Genomic DNA, 11,636 nt, shown 5'->3' with positions numbered 1-11,636 from the left:
ATAAATAAATAAAAATAAAAAATATGAAAACTCATGATCCTCATGTTTATGGGCAAAAGTTGATCTATTAGAAAATATTTTATTCACTGAAAGATCAAAGTACATGTGTTTAATTAGCTTGATGTGGTTTTCATCCATTGAAACCACCTATTCCCTTGCTCTTTTTGCTGCTTGGCTAGATGGTCCCAGTGATGAAAATGCCACTTTGGTTTTTTTTGTAAGGTTTTACCTTCTTCAGTCACTTCCCAAGTAGTTGTAAAGAAGAGAACTGCACTGGCTGCTTACCTTTTCAGTACAAGAGTTAGTTTTATCTCAACAGTGCTTAAAGTATTCACTACTATTTCAGATTCTTTACCCTAATTTCATGGAAACCATCACTGTCCCCTTTAAGAACAGTGCCATAAACTATTCTTCCTTGCAGTTCTTTTTCTCAGTAGGACTAGAACTGATTAGGCAGAGAAAATAAATAGTCAACCAGTGTATTTACAGAAGTGCTGCCCAGCAAAGTTAACTCCTTTCCCGACTTGTGCATAAGAGTCGCCACATAATGTATCTCAGAGGTACAAACCGGATATGCCCCATCACCTAAGCATGCCCAGATGAGCTCCTAAGAGTTTTACATCAAAATTACCTAGGTGGCTGGAAGCAGTAGTTTGCAATGCCCACCGTAGTACTCAAGTTTCATTGAGCTACGCCTCCATTCCAAACAAGTGCTACGATCCCTGAACCATCCCAGAGACTGGCACAGGACATCACCTTTGCATTTTTTGAGTCCTCAGTCCCATAGGGATAAGTTGGACTTGCTGAGAACACTACTTCTTTGGGCTGCTCAGGAATTGAAGCAAAAGCTTCTGGACTACAGCTGGGCTTGGAGGCTAGCTCTAACCCCCTGCCCCCATGGGCTAATTCAGCAAATGCATAGAAGACTCAACTCTGGACATGCTCAAAAATACAAAATCATACTGCATTTAGGGTCTGGGCTAGCAGCAACTGCAGGATGGCTTCTGCATTTCAGCACTAGGTTGCCTAAACGTTTCATTGGAGCTTAATCTAAGGCAGGATTCACCTTGTCTACAGTACAAATATCCAAATCGGCATTGGTCACCCAAGCCTGTTATGGTACATGGCAGTTCAATTCCTCTAACCTGCCTTGAAGTTCTACTTTGGGATAAAATGAACCACATCTTATGTGTCCAGCCATCATTTAAGGTACCAAGATCCCAACCTGACATCCATAACATATCAGCTCAATCACCTGTAAGCCTGGAGACACCTGGAGATGACCAATACCAACATTTGTTAGCAAAAGATTCCAGAGCTGGGGGCTGTGGTTCAGGGAAATTGCCTTTTTTTTTTGTCAGTTGTCCTTTAGGTTGCTTACAACACCTTGTCACCACCTAAGCCCCTGCCAAGAATAATAAGCTTAGTATTCTGCTGATGGATTTGCAGAGCAAATAAGCAAGCTCTGTATGAAAACAATGAAAAGAAGCAAAATTTCTCTTTGTCTTCAATAGTGCACTCACCCATATTCAGTTTCCTAATGATTTGGCTGCACTTTCCTGTGCACCAGAAGGTAGTCTTAGCCAAGCTTTCAGACCCAGGGAATATTTGATTATTTTCTATGCAAACCAAAGCAACTTTAGTCCCTGAATAGTCCACGTCTCCTTTGCTTATGGGGAGCACTTCAGCCAGATAACCTGTATAAGACCACAATGGCAAACGTGTTAAAGGGTATTGAGACTGAGAGTTTAGAACCTATTTGTGCAAGATGGTGAACCTTCCTCAGCTGTGGTTCATGTCAGTGGGAATTTACAGCATGGTACATGTTTTAAACCGGTACTGAGTACAAAGCAGATCACCAGGCTCTTCCATTGACAAAGTGGCTCACTAGTCTGCATAAAAAACTGAGAAGCTTCAAACATTTTACATTTTATTTGAACACTGATAACAGTTTTTACATTTAGAACCAGTGGAACAAGAACATGTGTTTGAAGGGAAGGTGGGTTTTCTAGTGCAACACAGTACAGGCCCGAACCTTTATTGATTAGTAATTGACAATATGATTAGAATTGATTACTGAATCTCAGAGGCTACAAAATTATGGTTCAATACAATATACCTTTTTAGCATAAACATGTATTTATATATATTCTTCTCTCAGAGATACAGTGCAAGACTAACTCAATTTCTTGGGGCGCTCAGCACCCCTGAAAGACATCAAACTTACAGAGAAAGATCCCTTGAGTTAACAGACTGCTTAAACAGAAGTAGATCAAAATATATCATCAAGAAAACACTTTTAAAAAAAAGCTTGTAAAATATCAGCAGTTCTCAATAATCAAATAACAGATACAGATCTTTTACAGAAAAGATAAATGCAATGTAAGACTTGTGTTCAAGCTTGTCTTTCAAGTATGGAGAGCTTGCCTGTTTGTTCGGTGGGCGTGGCAGTCATACTTCGTTCCTAAGTTGCTAAATTCTCCTATAGCAGCATAAAAACAAGCCTCAAAATCATCAAAAGGCTGCAGAAAAACCAGAACAAAAACCATAAATATGGTGGTGCATGAACAAAACCAGTGAAAGTCATCATTAAATAACAGCACATTCATAAGTACCTGACACTAGAGCCTCTAGTAAGCAATCTTTTAAAATGTCTGAATCTACAGCCTCAGTGTCTGTTGAAACACACAGTCCACCTCGGCTTGAAAAGCGATCCACGATGGAAAAGAACATTTTCCAGTTTAAGTCCTGATTCTTAAATTTTGCATCTTGACAATTTGCATCTGATCTTTTCCTCCCTGTATGTAATTGGAGTAAAAGAGTTAATGGCGTTATATTAAACCTGGTAACAATGAAGTAACAGTTATTATTCCTTCAGAAGATGGAGATTCGGACTTACAGTTGAAAAATGTTGTTACAGGCTCACTGGGGAAAAAAAAGTTTTGACTTACTCCATAATTTAATTCCAAATAATAAGTACAGAAAATTATGTTTTCCAGAATGCCAAAATAAACAGCAGCAATAAAGCAGTTAGAATGGTTAGAAACATCGTAATTTGCAGTAATACTGACCAAAGTTCTTTGGTCAGGTCAAAAATGTCCTAGTTTTCAAAGGTGCTGCGCTTCCAGTAGTTTTGAATGTAGCATTTCTAAACCAAAGTGTTGGTCTTTTTATAAGATGACTGTGTTGTCTGAAATTAGATGACTAATTTTATGCATATGTGTTTGAAAACACTGAGGCTTACCTCAGGTTATTCCAAGAGCCTTATCAATATGCATTAATATTTAATTGCAGATCTCTCCTTTCTGTGCTGACAAAGTCAGTCCATATCAGATGTATCTGCCTAGTGAGATGAAAAAGCTGTTCACTGGAAACAGGACTCTGACTTCCAAACTAATTTCACTTAAACCTGGATGATAGTAACTTCCACTGATACTGGCTTAAATCAGATGTCAAATGGCAACTACTTGAAAATCAGTGAAATCTTTACATTAAGATCCTCAATATATGTTTACCTCAGGCATGCTACTAGTCCGGCTGGCATTAATTTCTTGGACCTCTTGAACCTCATTCCCATTATAATGGTCAAAAGAAAAGCTGAAACTGTAAAAGACAATTCAATATATTTATGTTCTCACTCCTCCCAGTGGACCGTTCAGGAACATGGAGAGTTATCAAAGGTCTTTGCTATGTTTGCTATGAACTGTAATTTAATAAAACATTAGATCAGAGATAGGGTCTATAAAAACATTCTTGCTTTGTCCAGAATACACAGCTATGATTTTTTTCAGCTACAAATAAGGTTTCCACTTGCAGAAGAATGCTAAATCCTATTCCACAGATACTAAGTAAGTTTGTCAGACAATGAATTCTACTCCCCGATATCTACATTTACGGGGATACAAATAAAGTAGGAAGAATCTTCATCATAACAGTAACATGTATGCCAAATTACAGGAATAGTGCCTCATAAATCCCACCACCCTAGATCAGTGCAGCTCTTTTCTAACTATTCAAGGAGCTAGAGCATCCAACTTTGTTTTCTTTTTAGAATGCTAGCTCTTTATTTGCTGAGCCTTAAAAACTAGATTGGAAGGTTTGCCACTTGTTTTCGCTACAGAATATGGCTATCAACATCTCCTTCATCACGACCACAAGCTCCCTTGTTTGCTTTTGCTACGAGGGAACCATCCTTGTCTGTGACAGGGTGGGCAGCCCAAGAGGGCAACAAATGCAGTGCAAGCAGCAGAGAACAAACATCATGAAAGGAATTGCATCTTCCTCCTGGAGCAATTTTACCTAAAAATGGAGGTAGCAATGAACTGATCATGCACGGGGATTTCATATCGAACTACGGCTGCAGAGCACTACACAAACGAGAAGATTGACAAGAATACCTAAAACTGCAAAGATGGCTAGCTTCGTTGAAGAACTGTCACCTGAAATGCTTCCTAGAAGTGGGCAGAGAGGCAGGACTTCTCATGGGCAGCTGGGCTTTATCACTCTTGCAGCCAAAGTAATGGCAGTTACACAAATCTCTTCCCTTTTTTATGGAGCAGATAAACCATCTGGCTAATTCTCTTCAAACTCCACTGTCTACTCCTGTGGACAGTCCTGTGCTCACAGGTGTCAAGAATTAGTTTTAAACTCACTCCAGCATTATAAAACAAGCTCTGACAGTTACAAGCATCTTACAAAACTCTACCAGCTATGCATGTGCACTCATTAAAGATACCCTGCAAAAAAACTATTATGCTCCATTACCCATTGCTCTTATTTTCTGGTCCTGTAGCCTTGATCCTCTCAGGAATGTCTGAAGAGTGGACTATTCCACAGTATGCATCTTGCCAGAGCCCCGGGTATATTTACAATTAATTACAAGCTACAAAGCACGTTCACTCTGTAATATTCTTTTTTCCAGTTACTAGTATCTGACTTTCCACATGTGCCAGTGAGTTTTTAAGATGTTCAACTTTTAGACTTGATTTTCAAAACTGCTAGATATTCACTGTTTCACCTTAAATCAGTCAAGGAAATTCAATAAACCAAGCCAAATTCAATTCAGTAAATCAGATTCAGATCAGAAATTCAATAAATCAGATGCATCAACTTGCACTCTGAATAGCACTAACTGTTGCATGCTGAAGTCTGAATTTCTACACCTACTCCAAACACATAAAATTGCATTAAAATATTCAAGAAAGCGCAGAGTTAATTTCAGGGGGAGTGGGAAAATGCCTGAAAGAATAATTTATAAAACAACAACAACAAAGAAAATTTGCCTGGGGTATGTGTCTGCTACATACTCTTTGTATATAGGACAAGTTACAAGAACCCTACTATCAAGGTCTTATACTAAAACATTACCTTCATTATTATTGTAGGAGACTCTTGCGTAGGTGATAAATACTATAGATAATTATGGGTTTGGAAGGGGATTTTTTTTTTTAATTTCCTAACCTTTTAAAGGTTTGGACGCTTGCTTCATTTTACATTGCAATTTACTCTACTGGTTTCTAAGTTCAGAGCAGTCACTTTCTTCCATGCACTTCATTTCCTTCTTTCATTTGTGCTCTTGGCACTTGCGAGGTTAGGCATAAGTGAAAACATGCTGATTTTCTACAAAAGTAATACACATTACGGAAAGCCCTTATATTCTCAAAGTAGCAGATACAGTAGCCACCGAAGGTTTTTAAGGTGTGGACCTGTAGATGTTTCCGAGCGTGTCTAATTCTCCCTTCCTCTGAAGTCCTCCTACTGAGTTCTTTATTCATTTGAGATATCTATGTATATAGAAGCTAGAAGGCACCCTCTTCCAGACTGAGATACATCAGCCTGGAAGAGAATAAAACCAGTCTGAATGGTTGGCCCTGGCAGAGTACTTTGTACGAATACTTCCTAACTCATTTCAGGCAAAAATGACCACAGTCAGTTCAGACCACCTTCTTTGTTTCATTCAGCACAGGTGGATCTTGCAGAGGCCACCCATTCATAGCCAAGGTTAAGTATATGTCCAGGTTTGAAGCAATTAGAACATTACTTTCTAAACATTCTAAACTAACACTGCTTTAAAACATCTTTGTTCCTTTTACTCTACATAATAAGAATTTTCTAAGGCAGGTGTAGCGAACTCTTATCTCATCTGTATTGCTATAATTTCTATTAAATTAGTAATATACATTTCTCCAGTTGAGAGAAAGTCCTCACATGCCTACAGCTACATGAAATACACAACACTGACAATATTATATCTGACATTCACAAGCAGATTAGTGGAAATTTTGTATTAGTCCTTTCAAAACCAGGGAACTGGGAAACAGGCAACATTTAGTAAATTTTAATTAGTCTTCTCTTCCACAAACTCTGTATCCAAATTAGTGATTTAAGACCCATAAAAGTACAATACCGTATGCTACTTAAAAGCACCTCACACTGAATGATTACAAATTTACATATACTTAAGGCTATGTCGTCCAAAAATGAGGGTTTTTTTAAACAGTGGAGTAACTTAATCTGAGCAAGGTCATGGCGGCAAAACTGGAATATCCAATTTTAGGCCATCTAGGAGCAGATCAGGTATGCCATTACCACCTTTACTAAAGAACTCGGTGGGAACATACTTGGCTAACAATGCTATTCAACATTTTTTTGAAATGGAAATTTTTACAACTGTGGCTGGTGTAAAGCACAAAGCCAGCATGAACAGTATACCATAAATTCTAAGTAAGTTCAGAAAAAGCGATTGTGTACTCACACAATCTGGATTAAATATATTTTAAATGCATTTCTGCATGTGAAACCGCAGCCTAAGCCACCTTTGCTAAAACCATGAGTGAGACAAGCTCCCAATAGCTTATTGCAAATCAGTTTTGTGAGGTTAAAGTCCCCCTTAGAGACTGTAGTTCCTTGCCTCCGTGAGGGTTTCAAGGCAAACTAGCTAATGTGACAATTATTGCATAGTTTGTATTCTGTCTTTCTTAGAGGCAAAGGAAAAACACTAAGCCAAACTATTTGTTTCACTGGGAGCGGAGGATACGTTACATTATGCAAGACTGGATCCCATACCTACTTTACTTCTCAAATTACATTCTAATCTGTAGCGCTGATTTTATTCCAGTACTCTCCCATGTTTCTCAGCTGGATTTCACAATATTTGCAATGTTAGGTAACCATCTAATAAAAGGAGGCACTGCCAGGTGGTAACACACACCTGCTGGCTTTGTGTGAACCATCTGCCTTACCTTGCAAATGGTTCCACAGTTAAGCTCTTGAATTTTGCAAGCTAAGTTGAAGTGTCGAACTCTATTTAAAAACTGACATTTAAACCAAAGCAATACTCAAAATTTAATAAAAGAGAGAATTTTACATGCAGATCAGGAAACTGCTTTGGGGGGTGGTGGTGGTGTTCATTTGTTTGTTTACTGTAGTAAAACACTTACACAATGATATCTTCACATTTCTCGGATCACGTGATATGCAGTAAGCTCCATAACCAGCCACAGAACCAAAGGTGAGACCAGCAGCTAAAGAGGTTTTACTACCTGCAAGAAACCATTCAAGTGTTATTTCTCAATACAATGTCTTTAAGCTCAATCTTTACACACTAGTTCTCTCTCTACACAGTATTATCCAAATATTTAAAAAATAGAACCGATTTTGCCACAGTGCAGCTAGCTCTCCCAGTGTGAATAAAGAGGTAGTATTTCTGTAACTGGGTCATTCTCTTGCATGGCATTAGGGGCAAAGTTGACTTAGTAATACTTGCAATTTGGGAAAAATAATCTTCGAAGCACAAACCTAAATCTGGCTATTTTCCCTACTGTACATACCTTTAGAAGCATTTTTGTAATTTCTCTGGACTGTCTGTTGATTTTAACTGTATCTTACAGCACTTGGGAGTCTCAAAAAATGGTAGAAATGTGTCAATATATATAAAGGGTAAACTGGACAAGACATGTAGTCATAAGCCTTTCAGTCTGACATCAGTCCTGGACAAAGAAATGCTATCACCAACATCACATTTAATTAATAAAGAATTAAAAAACAATTAGATGGCAATGAGGATGAAAATATGGCTTTTAAAAGTAACTTGACATCTTCTTTCAGTGCTATTACAAAACTGGTTCATAAAGCCCAGAGTTTCAGTAATATACTTAGGTTTCTGAATAGGCATTTGACTTGGTACCATATGATAAAAGCGTAGAATCAGCACAGCAGGCATTATCTGGATTAAGCTGATCCCCAAATGTTTATAAATAAAGAATCCAGACCCCCAGATGTCATGTAGCTCTCAGTCCTGTTATACTGAGTATTTTTAATTAAGAATTTGCAAGAAAACAAGTCATTACCAATAATCATAATTAAAAAAAAAAATATCTAGATTTGCCACAAGGACTGACCAACTATTAAAAGAGTGAAGAGAACAAGCGAATGGTATAGTCAGCGAGTGCAGCTAGGTGCGAACCAAAAAATACAGCGTTTTCAGAAAGTCAGATACAAAACCATGTCTCTAAAGAGGAAAGCATGTGTGTGCTACGCAGGGAAACAGTGACCCTAAATCACGAGAATCAGGACGGATAATGGCCACGGCGAAGAAGACTGATGTGCTGCTGGGACGTGCACTTTGTGGGAGAGCTAACAGGGACCAGCCTGGAGATGCCGCCTGCCCCCCCGCGGTACCGCTGCGACCTCTGCCGGGATGCTGTGCTCAGCTGGAAAGGACTGCAAAAGTGACTGAAATATGGAAAATGCGCTTTACAGTACACAATAACCTAAAACCTGATTATCTTAGAGTTAGCATCTAAGAGATAATTAACCACTAGGTCAGAATACGCAAGTAAAGGGTTTTCTGTCAAGTGTGCATCCGGAAATCTCAAAATCAAGCCATGATGCCTCCGTAAACTTCAACCAAAGATCATCTACTGTGCTCAGCGCAGGAATGATTAAAGGAAATGAGAAGGCCCAAAATACACTGAAGGTCAAAAATAACATGACAGCTCCTTTTTGCCCTGAAAACAAACTAATCAGTTAGATTAACAGAAAAAAGTGACCACTTAAATGCTTAAGTTGACCCAAGTAAATCACATGAGATGCAGCTCATTTATAGCAGTACAGGATGGATTTAAGATGCAGTCGTGTTCGTTATAGCAAAGTTTTCATGTCTTGCATCAATTTTGTTTCATAAAGCGTAGCAAAGAGGAAACTCAAATGCTTCATTTCCAAATTCTGCTGTCCCAGTATTTACCTTTACGAGTGTATCCTACAACACCTCCAACAGCCAGCAATGCAGCATATGCAAAACCAATCCAGTCAATAGCCATGGTCCCAACTCTGGAGAAGAAAACACATTGCAAGTGAAGACAAACAAGTTCCTTCCTCCTGGTAAAAAAAAAATAAATCATTACTTAAAGTGTTCTAAATAACACTACACTCTCCTAAGTCATGTTTAACTACTGTGTCAAAACATTGAAAAGGTGAAGGTGTGTCTATTGTATCATCTTTTCACTAACTGCTGCCCTTCCTTACACCTCAGTATCTGGGTATACCATATTTCCATTAGGGGAAATTGGTATTTTTGGGATCTATGTGGCATGCATTTTTCCCACTCAAAAATACATGTATGCAAGCAAAAAGCTTGACACCACCCAAAGCATCAGTTTTGTTGCACTTGTGCATATGGCTGATCTGGGCATACGCTATGGGTACACACAGATCTTCTGAGCGCACAGCTTAGTGCCTTTTCAACCTGGCTGTACTTGGTGTACTTCAAGCAGAATGTCACAGGCCCTACAACACCAGGCAAAAATAGGAATTTTCAGAGTCTACCCAAAGTTTCCAGACAGAAATCTAGGCTGTCTTCAGGAAGCTATACATATGGAAGCTTTATCCTATCTCTGTCTATGCCCCTTTTGCTTCACCTTTAGATTTTGATGCATTGTCCGAAGTTAGGCTTCTCTCCTCCAAAAAGCATTTAAGTTACTGTTGTAAGAGTGATCCCTACTTCCCCGGCTGTGCTTTGTAAAGGCACAAGTGGCAGCAGTTTCCAGCCCCACAGTCCCAGCAGCTCTATGGCCTCTCTCCCACCAGCTGATGGGATACACCTTTCCTCTCCTTCTCCCAAATTAAGTGTATACTTAATTAAGTGCATCCTTCTTTTTACCTGAGCAGGTGTGTCCTCAATCACAGTGTTAAAGGGGTAGCAGGAAAGAGCACACACTCATCACTTCATGTCAAACCTTTAATATTAAACTGAGCAACTCACAGCGAGCCCCCCCCAGCTGTAACCCCCTCAGGAAGACAGGTGGTTTTAGGGGGCCATGGCACCCTAAAACGCGGTCTGCAGAGGTACAGGCCAGGCTCAAAGCCCGGCCTTTGATCCAAACGGCCTTCGTGGCCTAGGCAGGCGGGCCGAGGCCGGGCGCGGCCGGCCGCTCTCCCTCGGGCGGGGACTTCCACCTCCTGGCCCGGGCCCGCCGGGCCCGCGCCCCCCGCAGCCCGCCCCTCGCCACGCTTCCCCCGCCTCCGCTCCGCGCAGGCCCGCGCTCGCTTCCCCCGCCCTTCGCGTCGGAGCCCCCGCCAGAAGGCAGGTGGCTGCGGAGGGGAGCCTCACCGCCCTGCCCGCGGCCCGCTCGCCCTCAGCCGCCCCCCGCCGCGGCTCAGCCCCGCTGGACACGGGCCCCTCCGCCGTCCCGCCGTACCTCGTCCAGCCGCGCCGCGCCCGCCCCGCCGCCCTCCGACCTCCCCCGGCCCCGCCTCCCGCGCCCGGCGGGCACCGTGAGGCGTCGCGGGGTCGGCGCCGCGGTCCCGCCGGGCTCTGGCGGCTGCCGAGGCGCCCCTTCCCCGGCTTCTGCCCCTCGGCGGGCCTGCGCCCGGGGGAGGGGGAAGGAGGGTGCCTGTCCCTATCATGGCGGCGCCGCGCCGGGGCCCGGCCGCACTGCCGCTTGCCGAGCTCCTTGCGCCGGGGAGCGGCGTTTTGTGGCGCTTGGCCGAGACGGGAGGCGGGGAGACATGGCCGTGCTGGGGCAGGACAGCGGGGCTTTGCACCGTGTTTGTCGGGGCCCCTCAGCGGCAGGGCCCAGTTCCGGGGTTGGCGTCTCCCGCTTCTTGCGGCTCCTCGTCCTGCCCTCAGGCGGCGCGTCTGCCTGGGCCCCACGGGCAGCGGAAACATCCGTGGCTTATTTTAGCCTTTTAAGCCTAAAAACCCCTGCCCTGCCATGTTGGGGATGAAGAACTCATGAACGAGACAGAGTCATGTCTGCAGAGCCGCTTGTCCCCAAAGGGCACGCATCGCATGGAGACCTGGGCAGGGGCTGGGGCGAAGGTCTGCTGCCAGCAGCACCCCAGAGACACCCTGCAAGGCAGCGACAGGCGCTCGTCGCTGTGCCAGGCACCCCCCTGCCCGCTGCCCCTCACACGGGGCCGTTCCTCTCCTCCTTCTTGCCTGCATCTTTGAAACTTTTGAGGGTTGCCTGCATGAAGTCAGGTGAGCAGACACAGAGACGGAGCACTGATGTTATCTATTTGTTGGGGGAAACCAACGAGCGCAAACCCCAAGACTCTGATACTGCACATATAGCTAATTTATGGAACTGCTTGACATGGTTATTTTAACACCTTGACTTCTTGTCTGCTAGCCC

General features: G+C 42.5%; 1 protein-coding gene across 2 annotated transcripts; it reads right to left on the bottom strand.

Moving 5' to 3' along the window:
• Positions 1 to 1,917: 1,917 nt before the first annotated feature.
• Positions 1,918 to 11,116, bottom strand: TMEM14A (transmembrane protein 14A). 2 transcript variants are annotated; one of them, XM_075498057.1, is made up of 5 exons: positions 11,044 to 11,116; positions 9,245 to 9,330; positions 7,440 to 7,541; positions 3,516 to 3,603; positions 1,918 to 2,522 (listed from the first exon to the last, which is right to left on the bottom strand). In XM_075498057.1, the coding sequence occupies exons 2-5, from the start codon at positions 9,318 to 9,320 to the stop codon at positions 2,483 to 2,485; spliced, it is 306 nt and encodes a 101-aa protein (XP_075354172.1). In that variant the 5' UTR covers positions 9,321 to 9,330; positions 11,044 to 11,116; the 3' UTR covers positions 1,918 to 2,482. The 2 variants fall into 2 exon arrangements, with proteins under 2 accessions (XP_075354172.1, XP_075354173.1); XM_075498058.1 differs by lacking the exon at positions 11,044 to 11,116 and adding an exon at positions 10,160 to 10,236.
• Between the last annotated feature and the right edge of the window lie 520 nt (positions 11,117 to 11,636).

Source organism: Mycteria americana, chromosome 3, assembly GCF_035582795.1.
Source record: "Mycteria americana isolate JAX WOST 10 ecotype Jacksonville Zoo and Gardens chromosome 3, USCA_MyAme_1.0, whole genome shotgun sequence".
Lineage (NCBI taxonomy): Eukaryota > Metazoa > Chordata > Aves > Ciconiiformes > Ciconiidae > Mycteria > Mycteria americana.
This window is presented reverse-complemented; position numbering and strand designations above follow the sequence as displayed.

Bases quoted from the DNA above. Each gene is read 5' to 3' on its own strand.
- TMEM14A (XM_075498057.1), bottom strand. From the start codon at position 9,320: ATGGCTATTGACTGGATTGGTTTTGCATATGCTGCATTGCTGGCTGTT. The intron at 7,542-9,244 runs GTAAATACTGGG...GGTTTCTTGCAG, and splicing joins TGTAGGATACACTCGTAAAG to GTAGTAAAACCTCTTTAGCT. The intron at 2,523-3,515 runs GTAAACATATAT...GTTTTTCTGCAG, and splicing joins GGACTAGTAGCATGCCTGAG to CCTTTTGATGATTTTGAGGC.